Source organism: Haemorhous mexicanus, chromosome 33 (genome assembly GCF_027477595.1).
Source record: "Haemorhous mexicanus isolate bHaeMex1 chromosome 33, bHaeMex1.pri, whole genome shotgun sequence".
NCBI classification, from domain to species: Eukaryota; Metazoa; Chordata; class Aves; order Passeriformes; family Fringillidae; genus Haemorhous; species Haemorhous mexicanus.
This window is the reverse complement of record NC_082373.1, coordinates 1,728,078-1,744,221: the sequence shown is the minus strand read 5'-3', so window position 1 is coordinate 1,744,221 and position 16,144 is coordinate 1,728,078. Positions and strand designations below refer to the sequence as shown.

At 62.1% G+C, this 16,144-nt stretch overlaps 2 protein-coding genes across 4 annotated transcripts in view; both read right to left on the bottom strand.

Moving 5' to 3' along the window:
* Positions 1 to 12: 12 nt before the first annotated feature.
* On the bottom strand, positions 13 to 723 carry LOC132340730 (pro-FMRFamide-related neuropeptide FF-like). The gene is made up of 3 exons (XM_059871789.1): positions 628 to 723; positions 399 to 439; positions 13 to 130 (listed from the first exon to the last, which is right to left on the bottom strand). Exons 1-3 carry the CDS (start codon positions 721 to 723, stop codon positions 13 to 15), a joined length of 255 nt encoding a protein of 84 aa, XP_059727772.1.
* A 1,030-nt stretch (positions 724 to 1,753) lies between these two features.
* The window catches only part of LOC132340764 (cyclic AMP-dependent transcription factor ATF-7), a 74,518-nt gene continuing 60,127 nt past the window's right edge, over positions 1,754 to 16,144 (bottom strand). For 2 of the 3 annotated variants that reach the window (XM_059871838.1, XM_059871839.1), the window contains exons 8-12: positions 15,841 to 15,954; positions 15,317 to 15,463; positions 14,470 to 14,671; positions 12,096 to 12,204; positions 1,754 to 5,428 (exon numbers count right to left, since the gene is read on the bottom strand). In XM_059871838.1, coding sequence (XP_059727821.1) covers positions 5,089 to 5,428; positions 12,096 to 12,204; positions 14,470 to 14,671; positions 15,317 to 15,463; positions 15,841 to 15,954 — 912 coding nt within the window. In that variant the 3' untranslated portion in view covers positions 1,754 to 5,088. The remainder of the gene's footprint in view (positions 5,429 to 12,095; positions 12,205 to 14,469; positions 14,672 to 15,316; positions 15,464 to 15,840; positions 15,955 to 16,144) is intronic. The other variant, XM_059871840.1, reaches the window with a different exon arrangement.

The window sequence follows — 16,144 nt, the reverse complement described above, 5'->3', positions numbered from 1 at the left end:
TCGGGGCCGGGCTCAGCGGCGGCGGCCGAAGCGCTGCGGGGTCGCCATGGTCCAGAACGGAGCCACCGGGGGGTCCCGGCTGCGGGGGCTGAGCCGGGCCTGGGGCCCCCCCGGCGGCCCCCACCGCGACCTGCCGGGGAGACACGGCACCGCTGATCCACACCGGGGACAGGATGGGGACAGACAGACCGACAGGGGTGGACGGACGGACGGATGGGAACGGGCTGAGCACGGACACCCAATGGGCACCCCCGTCCCCACAGCAGCGACCCTTCTCAGGCACCCCACACCGCCCATGTCCCTCCCCACGTCCTGCGTCCCCGCGCTGTCCCCAAACCCCCCGACCCCGTCCCTCGGTGTCCCCCAGACCCCCCAGCCGGGCCCCCAGCCCCGCTCACCTCGGCGGCGGCAGGGCGGCCCCGGGGGCGCGGCCGGGGCGCTGCAGGGACCGGAGCAGCGCTCCCAGGGCGGCGGCAGCAGCGGGGGGCGGCCCCGGGACGGCGGCGGCGGCGGCCTGAGGCGGGGGAGAACCGGGGGTCACAGCGGTCCTGGAACAGGAGCGCGACCCCCGACCCCGAGCATCCCCCCACAAACCGGACCCCCCGCTCCGGCCGGGCCGGGGCTCACCGGGGCCGGGCCGGGGGTCCCGGGACAGGCGCGGGCGGAGCGCGGGGTCCCCGCCAGCAGCAGCAGCAGCAGGAGCAGCACCGGGCACCCCGCCATCGCCCCCGCCATCGCCCCCGCCCCGCCGCCGCCTCCTCTTATAGCCAGGCCGGGCCGGGCCGGGGGTCCCGGGGGAGCGGGGGGCGGCGGGAACAGCCCCGGCCCCGCCGCCGTTAATGAAACCCATTTAGCAGCCGCGACAGCCGCCCCCGGGGACGGACGGACGGACGGACGGATGGATGGGCGGACGGGAGGGCCCCGCACCTCCCGCCCCGCCCGGGCCCCGCAACCGGCACGGCCGGGGCTGCGGAGCGAGACCCCCGGGACCCCCGTGCTGCACCGGGACTCCACAAGGCCAGGACCCCCTGAGACCGGGACCCCTCCCCGGTCCCCCAGCCAGCCCATCACCCCCAGACCGAGACCCCTCCCCTGTTCCCCATCACCCCCAGACCGAGACCCCTCCCCTGCTCCCCATCACCCCCAGACCAAGACCCCTCCCCTGTTCCCCATCACCCCCACATCGGGACCCCTCCCCTGTTCCCCATCACCCCCAGACCGAGACCCCTCCCCTGTTCCCCATCACCCCCAGACCGAGACCCCTCCCCGGTTCCCCATCACCCCCACATCGGGACCCCTCCCCGGTTCCCCATCACCCCCACCCCGAGACCCCTCCCCTGTTCCCCATCACCCCCAGACCGGGACCCCTCCCCTGTTCCCCATCACCCCCACCCCGAGACCCCTCCCCGGTCCCCCCCGCCCCCCCCCGCTCTCCCGTTTCTCGCTGCCGCCCCCCGGTGGCCGCTGCGCGCTCCTGCAGCCCCGACGGCGCGGCCGCGGCTCCCCCCGACCCCAAACCAGCCGAAATCGCCCCAAAAAACGCATCGGAAATGGCCCCGGGACACTGCGGTGTCCCCACAAGCAGCTCCCCCGCTGAGGGGTGGCAGTCCCACGCCGGGTCCCGCCGGTGTCACCCTCGGTCCAGCGCCACCCACACCGTGAAGCCCCGGGGACACCAGGGGTGTCCGTGGGACAAAGCGACACCGGGGGTGTCCCCAGCCCGCACCCCGCACAAAGGGCAGCAGCCGGCGGCTCCTGGGTAATATTTTAATGTTATATTTGCAGCATAAATAAAAGGCACGTTACATGTTTGGTATGACACGGCCGAGGGCTGGGGGAGGCTGGGACGTGTCCCCCGGGTCCCCCCGCGGCCCCGAGCCCCCGCGGGGGCTGTGAGGACCCGCTCACAGGAGCCCGGGTGGGGCGGGGGTCCCTCGGGGGCTGCGGGGGTCGGGTCAGACCCGCGGCGGCCGATCTACGATACATGGGTGCGTATACGCGTCGATATGGACTGATAAGATACTACACAGGTACTCGGGGGACCTTTTTGGCTTCTTCCATTATTGATCGTCAAAGCTCGTGGCACAAAGCAGCTGGGGGGTGGGGGGCACGCCCAGGACCCTCCTCCCGTGTCCCTTCGGCACCTCCCGGGCTCGTTTTGGGGCCCCCCCGGGGCGAACAGAGCAGGAACGGGTCCAGGAGCCCCAAAATGTCACAATTCCCACCTGGGCCAAGAATCCCGGACCAAACACCAGTGGGGGGGGGGAAGGGGCTCCAGCTCTTCCCACCCCGCCCGATGCGCGGGGATTTGGAGGCTGAAGAGGGACGAAGAGGAGGGAGGGAGCCGCAGCTCCCTCGCCGTGGGGTTCCCGGGGTCTGCAGCCATTCGTTCCTATTCCAGAATTCCGATAAAATCCACGAACCCCAAATCCCCGCAGCCAGTCCCGCTGCCCGGGCTCCCCCAGCCCGGCCCTACCGGAGCCCTACCGGAGCCCTACGGAGCCGCGAGGAGCCCCCGGGGTCCCCCGGGCCGCAGGTCCCGGCAGGGAGGGGACCCAGGAGGGGACAGGAGCGGGGACAGGAGCGGGGACAGGAGGAAGGCTCGGCCCCCCGGGATTCCCGGGGCTGGCAGAGCAAAGTGCAGGCGCCCGGCGCTGCCGAGCGGGGCCAGGGGCTGCCACCCCCGGCCAAGCGGGAGGAATCAGCACGGAGGGAGCAGAATCGGGGGGGGGGTTGCCCCAAAACTGGTCACGAAGTGAGGAGCGGCTGCTTTTGGGGTAAAACACGCGTGGAATGGGCACGGGAAGCTCCAACCCTGTGAGTGACCCAGGTGGAGCCGAACCCGGGTTCAGCTCGTTCCCTGCTTGTCCCTGACCACCTCCGGAGCTTCCCCCTGGTCTTTTTGGGGATTTGCAGAATTTTCAAGGCACTGGCGATGGGGGATGTGGGAATGGGGAGCTTCGGGGCATGGAGGGACGGGGAGAAAGCTGCTCCTGCACCCCCATCCCGAGGGGGCCAGGAGGATTCCCGGGAAGAGCAGCGAGGCAGGACAAGCCCATCAGACACAATCCGGCCACTCTCAGTGCCCCGAGGGTAAAACGAGGGGCTGGGGAAGCTGCTGCCTTCGATCCAAACTCCGTCCTGGATTTTCCGGCCTTTGCTCATTCCAGTTCTGCCAGCGAGGCCCCCACAGCAAACGGGGAACCAGCGCTGGGACCAGCCCAGAGCCCAACTCCCCCTCCCCCGATATTCCCTGGAGGGACACCTCGGCTCCCCCACAGCACGGGAGGATCCTGCACCCCCTGCAAACCCCCCAAGGATCCCCCAAAACGGCTCCGAGCCCTCCCTGGCCTCACCTGGGCCCCCCTGGCCACGCCCTGCCGCAGGAACATCCAGGTGGGGACAGGGAGCGCTGGAAACAGCCGGGACTCGGGACTGGGCTTTGGGAACAGCTTTAAGGGGGGAAAAGGGGTTTGGGGGATGTGTGGGACCCCGACAAGAGATCCCAAGGCTGGAGCACGGAGAGGGGCTGGGATGAGCAGGAGGAAGAAGGGGAGCAGCAACACAAACCCAGCCTGACCCCGATCCTGATCCAGCTGAGGATGAGCTGCACAAGAGCGAGGGGGAGAAGCCGGATTCCACGGCTGGGGAAACCCCAAACCCCAAACCCCAAACCCCAGGATCTTCCCGTCGGTGCTGATCCCAGTCTCCTGCTCAGCCTTGGCTTTGGGTTTCGCTGTCCCTGGGAACCCCCCAAGCGTGGAGGAACCAACCAAAATCACCTGGACAAACCAACCTGGCTCCAAAGTGGCGAGTGCGACCTGAGGGGGGGCTTGGCTGAGGAGGGACCCAGGAGGGGCAGGAATTCCAGGGGCTGGAGCAGGTCCACGGACCGGGACGAGATTTCTTCCACTTCCCAAAACCAAGCAGCAGCCCTTCCCATTCCCATTCCCATTCCCATTCCCTTCCCCATTCCCCATTCCCTGTTCCCCATTCCCGGCTCCGGCTGTGCCACCCAGGGAAGCTCTGGAGCCACGCAGGGGCACACGGGACAGAGCCCAGGGTCCACCTGGCAGGACAAGGGACCCGACCCCAGCCCCTCTCCGTGGAGGGTGGGATCCGACCCTGCCCAGGGTCAGGAGTGAATCCTTGGCCTGCTCCAGGTCACCAAACCCCGACCCTGCTCCCGGCTCCCTCCCTCGGAGCAGGCACCAATCCCGTGATTTAAGGCCACCATTACTGAGGTCATCGAGGTCCGGGAGCTGCTCCGGGAGGGTGGGCTGGGTTTGCCCAGCTGTTGTCACTGCCAGCTGGGCCCTCCCTTGTCCCACTCCCATTTCCTGGGAATGCGGGAGCGGCCCCGGCCAGGCCGTCCCTGTGCCAGCACCCGGCCCGGAGCAGCCCCTGAGCTCCTGGGGACCCGTCTGTCCCCAGCCCCACGCTGTCCCCTTGTCCCAGCTGCTGGGGCACAAACGCAGAGCAGTCCTGCTTCCCAAAATCCACGGCTGGGGCTGGGGCTGGGGCTGGGGCTGGGAGGAGCCCTCGATGCCAGAGCTCAGAGCTCCGGGAGGCTCCTGGTGAAGGTGCAATGACTTGGGGAGCGGGGACAGCCAGGGACAGCACGGGGACAGCACGGAGGGTCTGTCCCTGTGCAGCATGGGGACAGCAGGGAGTGTCACAGCCCCTGCCCGGGGACAGCAAGGAGTGTCACAGCCCCCTGCAGCATGGGGACAGCACGGGGACAGCAAGGAGTGTCACAGCCCCTGCCCGGGGACAGCAAGGAGTGTCACAGCCCCTGCCCGGGGACAGTAGGGAGTGTCACAGCCCCCTGCAGCATGGGGACAGCACGGGGACAGCAGGGAGTGTCACAGCCCCTGCCCGCGGACAGCAAGGAGTGTAACAGCCCCCTGCAGCACGGGGACAGCAAGGAGTGTCACAGCCCCTGCCTGGGGACAGCAAGGAGTGTCACAGCCCCCTGCAGCACGGGGACAGCAGGGAGTGTCACAGCCCCTGCCCGGGGACAGGGCCAGCGCCTGGGGCTGTCCCGATGTAGTGTCAGCCGCGGGAGCCCCGGGTCCCGCCCTCCTCTCAGACCAGCACAGAGCCAGGAGAACCAAAGCCCAGCAAGGAAAGGGAGGGAAGGTCCCGGCGCCCGCGCTCGCTGCGGGCGGCGCTCAGTCCGTGCGGGCGCTCCCGGCCCGGGGCCATCATCTGCCGGCAGACTGCGACTGTGGTGCCATGATGACATGCGAGGCCGGGGGCACGGCCAGCTCTGTCCTTTGCCCGGCCATCTGGGCCAGCACCGAGGTGGCCACGGCCTCGGCGGCCGAGCGAGCGGCGCTGAGCCCGTTGGGCGCGGCCGAGGCCGAGCTGTGCTGGATGACGGGCGCGGGCGAGCCCGAGGGCTCCGAGCTCTCCTTGGGGCTCTCTGCCGGGAGGAACGGCGACCGAGAGAGGAGGGGTCAGGGGGGACAGGGGCAGCAGGACGGGGGGGACAGGGGCAGCAGGACGGGGGGGACAGGGGCAGCAGGACAGGGGGGACAGGGGCAGCAGGACAGGGGGGACAGGGGCAGCAGGACGGGGGGGACAGGGGCAGCAGGACGGGGGGGACAGGGGCAGCAGGATGGGGGGGACAGGGGCAGCAGGATGGGGGGGACAGGGGCAGCAGGACGGGGGGGACAGGGGCAGCAGGATGGGGGGGACAGGGGCAGCAGGACGGGGGGGACAGGGGCAGCAGGACGGGGGGGACAGGGGCAGCAGGACAGGGGGGACAGGGGCAGCAGGACGGGGGGGACAGGGGCACCGAGAGAGGAGGGGTCAGGGGGGACAGGGGCAGCAGGACGGGGGGACAGGGGCAGCAGGACGGGGGGGACAGGGGCAGCAGGACAGGGGGGACAGGGGCAGCAGGATGGGGGGGACAGGGGCAGCAGGACGGGGGGGACAGGGGCAGCAGGACAGGGGGGACAGGGGCAGCAGGACAGGGGGGACAGGGGCAGCAGGACGGGGGGGACAGGGGCTGCTCTGGGGGGGAATGGGGCTGCTCTGGGGTTTGGGAATGGGGCTGGTTTGGGTTTGGGAATGGGGCTGGTTTGGGTTTGGGAATGGGGCTGGTTTGGGGTGGGAATGGGGCTGGTTTGGGGTGGGAATGGGGCTGGTTTGGGTTTAGGAATGGGGGTGGTCTGGGGTGGGAATGGGGATGGTTTGGGAATGGGGCTGGTTTGGATTTGGGAATGGGGCTGGTTTGGATTTGGGAATGGGGCTGGTTTGGGGTGGGAATGGTGCTGGCTTGGAGAGTGAATTGTGCTGGTTTGGGGTTTGGGAATGGGGCTGGTTTGGGGTGGGAATGGGGCTGGTTTGGGGTAGAAACAGGGCTGGCCCAGAGGGGGATCAGGGACCAGCAGGAATGGGCTGAACTCTCCAGCCTGGACTCCCCAGCCTGAACTCTCCAGCCTGGACTCTCCAGCCTGGACACTCCAGCCAGGACCCCACTCCAGCCAGGACCCCTCTCCAGCCTGGAGCAGCAAGAAACCACCCCCACGGAATATGGAACCCCCTCCCTTCGGGCAGGACTGGGACAGGACCAAGAGCCGGGACACAAGGACGCTCCCCTCCCTCCCTCCGGGATTGCTGCCCCATCCCGAGGAGAAGCAGGCTGGATCCTCCCCAGCTCCAGGCAGGAAGCAGCACAGCTTCCCGAGGAGGGCAGCACCGGCACACCCTTCCTCCCACCCGCCGATTCCCCGACCATCCATCCCTCGTTAACAGGAATGAATTTCCCCGCAGGATTCGGAGCCGAGGCTGAGCAGCCCCTTCCCCACCTGCCAGGGGCAGCAGGATCCCCTCAGCAGGCCCAGGAGCTGGCCTTCGGGGGGCATTTTTTACCTAAATCACCTGCTTTGCTCTTTATTGCTCCCCAAGACGTTCAAATCAATCAGAGCCCACCCCAGGGCTTTGCCTGCTCCGATTTTTGGGGATTTGCAGCACCCTGAGGGGACGGGGGCAGACAAAGGCAGAGCCCTCCCTCCTTCCCTTTGTTCAGCAGCTTCCAGAATTTTGGGAGGCAGAGCTGGAGATCACCTGGGAGCTCTCAGAGGGCACCCAGAGATGCCAGCAGGAAATTCCACCTCCCTTTCCAGGAGCAAACAAAGGCAGGAGCTGCGATGTTTCTGCCCCATGAAACCCCAACCAAAATGAGGAGTGGGGTCGGACCCCTCCCCTGGGCTGGGCAAGGTCGAGCAGAGCAATCCCCTCGCCGTGCACCCCAAGATTTACAAGGTGCTGCCAATAAAGCTGCCGGGTGCCCAGAGCAGCTGTGATTCCATCAGGGACCCGGGGCTTTGTCCAGGACCTGCCTGGCCACAAATCTCGGCCATAAAAAGGGTCAGAGGGGAGGGGGTGACTCTCCTCCTCAGCCTTCAGACGGGTGATGAATTCCTGCTGCTGTGGGGAGAGGAATTGGGAACCTGGGGGTGAGCAGGGAGAAGCAGGGAGCCCCCACACCCTCTGCAGGGCTGGGATGTGGGGACATCCGAGTGGCTCTGAGCCACCCAGGGGTGACAGTGGCTGGGCCAGGACCCCTCAGGCACATCCCCACAGGGCAGGACAGAATCCCAGAGACTCAGGCATGGGGGCAAGGCGCAGCCCCAGGAACTCTGAATTTTTTAGATTTTTTTTAAGATACTTTTTAGATATTTTAAGATATTTTTTAGGGTTTTTTTAGGGTTTTTAAGATATTTTTAAGATTTTTTAAGATATTTTTTAGATTTTTTAGATATTTTTTTAGATATTTTTAGATATTTTTTAGATAGTTTTAAAAATAATTTTTAGATTTTGAATATATTTTTTAGATTTTTTTAAAGATTTTTTTTTAGATTTTTTTAGATATTTTAAAGATATTTTTAAGATTTTTTTAGATATCTTTTAGATATTTTTAGATTTTTTTTAGATATCTTTTTGATATTTTTAGATATATATATTTTTTAGATTTTTTAAAGATATTTTTAAGATATTTTTTAGATATTTTTCAGATATTTTTTAGATATCTTTTAGATATTTTTAGATATTTTTTAGATATTTTTAGATATTTTTAGATATTTTTTAGATATTTTTTATATATTTTAAGATATTTTTTAGATTTTTTTAGATTTTTTAAGATATTTTTTAGATATTTTTAGATATTTTTTAGATATTTTTTAGACAATTTTCAGATATTTTTAAGATATTTCTTAGATATTTTTCAGATCTTTCTTAGATATCTTTTATATATATTTTTTAGATTTTTTAAAGATATTTTTTAAGATTTTTTTTTATATTTTTTAGATATTTTAAAGATTTTTTTAGATATCTTTTAGATTTTTTTAGATCTTTTTTAGATTTTTTTTAGATATTTTAAAAATATTTTTAGATATTTTTTAGATATTTTTTAGATATCTTTTAGATATCTTTTAGATATTTTTAGATATTTTTTAGATATCTTTTATATATATTTTTTAGATTTTTTAAGATATTTTAAAGATTTTTTTTAGTTTTTTAATGATTTTTTTTAGATATTTTTTAGATATTTTTAGATATCTTTTATATATATATTTTTAGATATTTTTTAGAGATTTTTTTTAGATATTTTTAGATACTTTTTAGATATTTTTAGATATATTTAATATATATTTTTTGATATTTTTTAGAGATTTTTTTAGATATTTTTAAGACATTTTTAAAGATATTTTTTAGATCTTTTCCCCCCTTTTTCTCCCTGCAGTTTCCATTCTCTCAGCTCACCCTCCCGTTTTTCCAAGGAACGCTAGAGGACTCCAGCGTCCTCCCAAAGCCTCTCCCAGCCTGGAATTGTGATTGCAGGGAGGGCAGCAGGACCCAGATCGTGTTCAGCTCCCAGCTTGGTTATAATGAAACAGACAGCATTAAAAAAAAAAAAAAATTATGGGGAGAAGAGGAGATAAAAAAGAGATTTTTCCTTTTTTTTTTTTTAACTGCCGAGCCGAGCCAGCTGGGTGGGAATGGCAGAGAATGAGCAATGGAGCTCCGTGATGTCATGGAGGGAGTCTGGCCTCTCCTGACACCCTCTGCTGCAAATTTGGCACCTCCAAGGGATGAGCCAGGGCAGGGGGGGGGGCTGGAGCCACCCCTGGCACCCACCTGGGGGGGCACAGGGACACACAGCCTGCCCTGGGCACTGCCCGCACGGCCGCTGCCACCCCGAGGGCCAAGGGACAGCAGGTGGCACTTCTGGGGGCTCTGGGGGCATTTTGGGGGGTCCTGTGCCCAGCCCAGCACTCCCTGCTGTGTCCTGGGGGGATTTTGGGGGGTCCTGTGCCCAGCCCAGCACTCCCTGCTGTGCCCTGGGGGGATTTTGGGGGGTCCTGTGCCCAGCCCAGCACCCCCTGCTCTGCCCTGGGGGCATTTTGGGGGGTCCTGTGCCCAGCCCAGCACTCCCTGCTGTGCCCTGAGGGGATTTTGGGGTGTCCTGTGCCCAGCCCAGCACTCCCTGCTGTGCCCTGGGGGGATTTTGGGGATTTTGGGGGGTCCTGTGCCCAGCCCAGCCCTCCCTGCTGTGCCCTGCGGGGATTTTGGGGATTTTGGGGGGTCCTGTGCCCAGCCCAGCACTCCCTGCTGTGCCCTGGGGGGATTTTGGGGTGTCCTGTGCCCAGCCCAGGTGTTCAGCACTCCCTGCTGTGGCCTGTGGGCTCTGATTTTGGGGATTTTGGGGGGTCCTGTGCCCAGCCCAGCCCTCCCTGCTGTGCCCTGGGGGGATTTTGGGGGGTCCTGTGCCCAGCCCAGCACTCCCTGCTGTGGCCTGGGGGGATTTTGGGGATTTTGGGGTGTCCTGTGCCCAGCCCAGCACTCCCTGCTGTGCCCTGGGGAGATTTTGGGGATTTTGGGGTGTCCTGTGCCCAGCCCAGCACTCCCTGCTGTGTCCTGGGGGGATTTTGGGGTGTCCTGTGCCCAGCCCAGCGCTCCCTGCTGTGCTCTGGGGGGATTTTGGGGTGTCCTGTGCCCAGCCCAGCCCTCCCTGCTGTGTCCTGGGGGGATTTTGGGGTGTCCTGTGCCCAGCCCAGCACTCCCTGCTGTGTCCTGGGGGGATTTTGGGGTGTCCTGTGCCCAGCCCAGCACTCCCTGCTGTGTCCTGGGGGGATTTTGGGGTGTCCTGTGCCCAGCCCAGCACTCCCTGCTGTGGCCTGTGGGCTCTGATTTTGGGGATTTTGGGGTGTCCTGTGCCCAGCCCAGCACTCTCTGCTGTGCCCTGGGGGGATTTTGGGGATTTTGGGGGGTCCTGTGCCCAGCCCAGCACTCCCTGCTGTGCCCTGGGGGCATTTTGGGGTGTCCTGTGCCCAGCCCAGCACTCCCTGCTGTGTCCTGGGGGGATTTTGGGGATTTTGGGGTGTCCTGTGCCCAGCCCAGCACTCCCTGCTGTGCCCTGGGGGGATTTTGGGGATTTTGGGGTGTCCTGTGCCCAGCCCAGCACTCCCTGCTGTGTCCTGGGGGGATTTTGGGGATTTTGGGGGGTCCTGTGCCCAGCCCAGCACTCCCTGCTGTGCCCTGGGGGGATTTTGGGGTGTCCTGTGCCCAGCCCAGCACTCCCTGCTGTGCCCTGGGGGGATTTTGGGGATTTTGGGGTGTCCTGTGCCCAGCCCAGCACTCCCTGCTGTGCCCTGGGGGGATTTTGGGGGGTCCTGTGCCCAGCCCAGCACTCCCTGCTGTGCCCTGAGGGGATTTTGGGGATTTTGGGGTGTCCTGTGCCCAGCCCAGGTGTTCTGCACTCCCTGCTGTGGCCTGTGGGCTCTGATTTTGGGGATTTTGGGGGGTCCTGTGCCCAGCCCAGCCCTCCCTGCTGTGTCCTGGGGGGATTTTGGGGTGTCCTGTGCCCAGCCCAGCGCTCCCTGCTGTGCCCTGGGGGGATTTTGGGGTGTCCTGTGCCCAGCCCAGCCCTCCCTGCTGTGCCCTGGGGGGATTTTGGGGATTTTGGGGTGTCCTGTGCCCAGCCCAGCCCTCCCTGCTGTGTCCTGGGGGGATTTTGGGGGGTCCTGTGCCCAGCCCAGCACTCCCTGCTGTGCCCTGGGGGGGATTTTGGGGTGTCCTGTGCCCAGCCCAGCACTCCCTGCTGTGCCCTGGGGGGATTTTGGGGGGTCCTGTGCCCAGCCCAGCACTCCCTGCTGTGCCCTGGGGGGATTTTGGGGATTTTGGGGTGTCCTGTGCCCAGCCCAGCCCTCCCTGCTGTGTCCTGGGGGGATTTTGGGGGGTCCTGTGCCCAGCCCAGCACTCCCTGCTGTGCCCTGGGGGGGATTTTGGGGTGTCCTGTGCCCAGCCCAGCACTCCCTGCTGTGCCCTGGGGGGATTTTGGGGGGTCCTGTGCCCAGCCCAGCACTCCCTGCTGTGCCCTGGGGGGATTTTGGGGATTTTGGGGGGTCCTGTGCCCAGCCCAGCACTCCCTGCTGTGCCCTGGGGGGATTTTGGGGGGTCCTGTGCCCAGCCCAGCGCTCCCTGCTGTGCCCTGGGGGCTCTGATTTTGGGGATTTTGGGGTGTCCTGTGCCCAGCCCAGGTGTTCTGCACTCCCTGCTGTGGCCTGTGGGCTCTGATTTTGGGGATTTTGGGGGGTCCTGTGCCCAGCCCAGCGCTCCCTGCTGTGCCCTGGGGGGATTTTGGGGATTTTGGGGTGTCCTGTGCCCAGCCCAGCCCTCCCTGCTGTGCCCTGGGGGGATTTTGGGGTGTCCTGTGCCCAGCCCAGCGCTCCCTGCTGTGCCCTGGGGGGATTTTGGGGATTTTGGGGTGTCCTGTGCCCAGCCCAGCACTCCCTGCTGTGCTCTGGGGGGATTTTGGGGTGTCCTGTGCCCAGCCCAGGTGTTCAGCACTCCCTGCTGTGGCCTGTGGGCTCTGATTTTGGGGATTTTGGGGGGTCCTGTGCCCAGCCCAGCCCTCCCTGCTGTTCCCCATGCTGTGCCAGCCCTGCCCTGCAGTGACCCTGAGTGACAGGGAGGTGCCAGGGCGGTGACAGGCACGGCCTGAGGGGACAGTCCCCTCGCTGGCAGCCCAGCCCAGCCCAGCCCAGCCCAGCCCAGCCCAGCCCAGCCCAGCCCTCACTCACCCAGGTAGCCCTGGCTCTTCTTCTGCAGGGCTGTGACAGGACAGTCCTTGTGGGCCAGCAGCAGCTGCTTCAGCTGAGCCACCTCGTTCCTGAGCAGCGTCACCTCGTTCTGAGGGGACACACACACACCCCTCTGTGTCACCTCAGCAGCCCCACCCCTGCCAGCCTGCCCTCCTGCTCTGGGGACAGGGGACAAGGGGCAGCAGCAGCTTGGGGACAGTGGCCAAGGGGTTTCCCTGTCCTGGCTGGGGTCTCTGAGCTCCTCCTGAGCCCTCCTGCCAGTGTCACCCGTGCCAGGGACAGCTGGAGTGCTGCTGGCTCTGTGGGACACGGCAGTGACAACCAGGCACGGCACTGGGGACAGCACAGCTCTGGAGCTCCGGCAGCTCCCCAAACCCCTGAGCTTCCCAAAAACCTTCAGAGCTTCCCAAAAACCTTCAGAGCTTTCTAAAAACCCCTCAGAGCTTCCCAAAAACCTTCAGAGCTTCCCAAAACCCCTGAGCTTCCCAAAAACCCCTCAGAGCTTCCCAAAAACCTTCAGAGCTTCCCAAAAACCTTCAGAGCTTCCCAAAAACTCCTCAGAGCTTCCCAAAAACCTTCAGAGCTTCCCAAAAACCTTCAGAGCTTTCTAAAAACTCCTCAGAGCTTCCCAAAAACCCTCAGAGCTTCCCAAAAACCTTAAGGGCTTTCTAAAAACCCCTCAGAGCTTCCCAAAAACTCCTCAGAGCTTCCCAAAAACCTTCAGAGCTTCCCAAAAACTCCTCAGAGCTTCCCGAAAATTCCTCAGAGCTTCCCAAAAATCTCCTCAGAGCTTCCCAAAAACCCTCAGAGCTTCCCAAAAACCCCTCAGAGCTTCCCAAAAACCCCTCAGAGCTTCCCAAAAACTCCTCAGAGCTTCCCAAAAACCCTCAGAGCTTCCCAAAACCCCTCAGAGCTTCCCAAAACTCCTCAGAGCTTTCTAAAAACCCTCAGAGCTTTCTAAAAACCTTCAGAGCTTCCCAAAAACTCCTCAGAGCTTCTCAAAAACCTTCAGAGCTTCCCAAAATCTCCTCAGAGCTTCCCAAAAACCTTCAGAGCTTCCCAAAAACTCCTCAGAGCTTCCCAAAAACCTTCAGAGCTTCCCAAAAACCTTCAGAGCTTCCCAAGAACTCCTCAGAGCTTCCCAAAAACCTTCAGAGCTTCCCAAAAATTCCTCAGAGCTTTCTAAAAACCTTCAGAGCTTCCCAAAAACTCCTCAGAGCTTCCCAAAAACTCCTCAGAGCTTCCCAAAAACCTTCAGGGCTTTCTAAAAACTCCTCAGAGCTTCTCAAAAACCTTCAGAGCTTCCCAAAAACCTTCAGAGCTTCCCAAAAACTCCTCAGAGCTTCCCAAAAACCCTCAGAGCTTCCCAAAAATTCCTCAGAGCTTCTCAAAAACCTTCAGAGCTTCCCAAAAACCCTCAGAGCTTCCCAAAAACTCCTCAGAGCTTCCCAAAAACTCCTCAGAGCTTCCCAAAAACTCTCTCTGCAATGTGGGGGCGCAGCTGAAACCCAAAAGTGCCAGAGGAAGAGCTGCTCTAAATGTCCTGGAAGGGAACAAAGCCAGTGCTGTGCCAGGGCTGTGCCAGGGCTGCACCAGGGCTGTGCCAGGGCCGTGCCAGCCAGGGCTGCACCAGGGCTGTGCCAGGGCCGTGCCAGCCAGGGCTGCACCAGGGCCCTGCCAGGGCTGCAGCAGTGCTGTACCAGGGCTGCACCAGGGCTGTGCCAGCCAGGGCTGCACCAGGGCCATGCCAGGGCTGCACCAGGGCCGTGCCAGGGCCATGCCAGGGCCATGCCAGGGCTGCACCAGGGCTGCAACAGGGCCATGCCAGGGCCGTGCCAGGGCTGCACCAGGGCTGTGCCAGGGCTGCACCAGGGCTGCACCAGGGCTGCACCAGGGCTGTGCCAGGGCTGCACCAGGGCCGTGCCAGGGCTGCACCAGGGCTGTACCAGCCAGGGCTGCACCAGGGCTGTACCAGCCAGGGCTGCACCAGGGCTGTGCCAGCCAGGGCTGCACCAGGGCCCTGCCAGGGCTGCACCAGGGCTGCACCAGGGCCGTGCCAGGGCTGCACCAGGGCTGCAGCAGTGCTGTACCAGGGCTGCACCAGGGCTGTGCCAGCCAGGGCTGCACCAGGGCCATGCCAGGGCTGCACCAGGGCCGTGCCAGGGCCATGCCAGGGCCATGCCAGGGCTGCACCAGGGCTGCACCAGGGCCGTACCAGGGCTGCACCAGGGCTGTGCCAGGGCTGTGCCAGGGCTGCATCACTGCTGTGCCAGGGCTGCACCAGGGCTGCACCAGGGCTGCACCAGGGCCGTGCCAGGGCTGCACCAGGGCCGTGCTCAGCCCCATGACATACTCACGCTCAGCTGGATGTTCTGGCTGGTGAGCTCCTCGGCTTTCTTCTCCAGGGAGGACACCCAGAGCTTGCGCTTCTGGCGGCAGCGCGAGGCGGCCGCGCGGTTCCGCTCCAGGAAGCGCTGCCGCCGCTCGTCGGGGTCCTCGTCCGCCGCCCGCCGCCGCCGCCCGCCCGTGCTGGGCGTGGGCTGGGCAGGGGACACCTGGCCAGGGACAGGGGACAACAGGGGACAGACTCAGGACACGGCGCCGGCACGGAGAGCGGAGCGGAGCTCGGCGCCGCTGCCACTGCCGGGTTTTCAGAATGCAATTTGCTTTAAAAATGAATTTTCCCCTCAAAACCTCCGGCCGAACAAGCTCTTGGAGGCAACGGGGAACGGGAGGTTTTGTAGGGCCCTGGTTTTATTCGGGAGGACAAAGGGAGAGCAGCCAGGGCTGGCGGAGCAGCCCCAGCGAGCGAGGGGCCAGCCCAGCCCCAGGCCAGCTGGAGATTAAACTCGGCAAGCTGGAGATTAAACCCGGCAAGCCCAGCCCAGCTGGAGCAGGTGGCCAGGCTGATGGAAGGCTTGTTTGGCTGGCTGCAGGAGCCAGCCCAGCTGACTGCCTGAGAGGAGAGCGTTTAACCCCCAGAAGAGAGGGGAAATGTTCCTTCCCAACCCCAGGGCTGGAGCTCCTGCCTGCCGGGCTGGGAGTGCCTCAGCGCTGGAGCAGCGCTGAAAAGAACAGGTTTTAACCCATTCTGCAGCACGGGGAGGACGCTGGGAGGTTTTCTGCTCCTTGCCAAGCCCCGGCAGCCCCAGGGGAGCAGCAGCAGCAGCAGCAGCAGCAGCAGCAGCAGCAGCACAGACCTGTGGCTGGGCTGGGGAGGGGGCGTCAGGGTGCTGGCCCAGGACCTGGCTCTGCTCCGGCCGCGCGGTCACCATGGTGCTGGCCGAGCCCACCGCCAGGCTGCTGCCGTTCAGCGAGGATGATGCTGCCAGGCTGGCCTTCAGCCTCTGCCAGGGGAGCAAAAGGGACGTCAGAGGAGCTGCCAGGGCCCCCAGCAGCCCCTGCCACCCTGCAGCCACCCCGCTGCCAACGGGCACCAGCAGTGCCTAGCCCAGCGGGCAGTGCCCAACCCAGCGGGCAGTGCCCAGCCCAGACCTGCTGCTGGCACTGGCAGCAATTCCCTGCCCAGCTGGCAGCTCCAGGGACTGAGCAGGCTGCAGAGCCCAAGTGGCCCCACGTGCCCGCAGTGGGATCTGGGGGTGGAAAGGGACCCAGGGGTGCCTGGTAAAAAATCCCTTCCCTGGCTCTTTGGGAAGGGGAGGAGCCCCCAGCCAGGAGCTGCTGGAGGCTGAGGGACCCCCGGGACCCCCTCCCTGCCACTCACCATTTTGGCTTCAGAGTGCACCGGGAGTCCTGAGGGTGAGAGGGACCCGCTGCTGTTGATGGGGGGCCCGGGAATGCCAGGGATGTTGGGCACCATGGCCACGGGCCGGGCCAGCTGCAGGGCAGCAGCACAGCAGCGTTGGCACAGCAGCTCTGCAGGAGCTCCCTGGCAGAGCAGGTCTGCCAACCCTGACAAACGCTCAACCCTTCCCTTCCCTTCCCTTCCCTTCCCTTCCCTTCCCTTCCCTTCCCTTCCCTTCCCTTCCCTTCCCTTCCCTTCCCTTCCCTTCCCTTCCCTTCCCTTC

What these genes read in the sequence shown, in the direction of transcription:
- LOC132340730 (XM_059871789.1), bottom strand. Translation starts at nt 723, where the DNA reads ATGGCGGGGTGCCCGGTGCTGCTCCTGCTGCTGCTGCTGCTGGCGGGG. An exon ending in GGACCCCCGGCCCGGCCCCG is followed by an intron (nt 440 to 627) that starts GTGAGCCCCGGC and finishes CGGTCCCTGCAG; the next exon opens with CGCCCCGGCCGCGCCCCCGG. An exon ending in GCCGCCCTGCCGCCGCCGAG is followed by an intron (nt 131 to 398) that starts GTGAGCGGGGCT and finishes TCTCCCCGGCAG; the next exon opens with GTCGCGGTGGGGGCCGCCGG.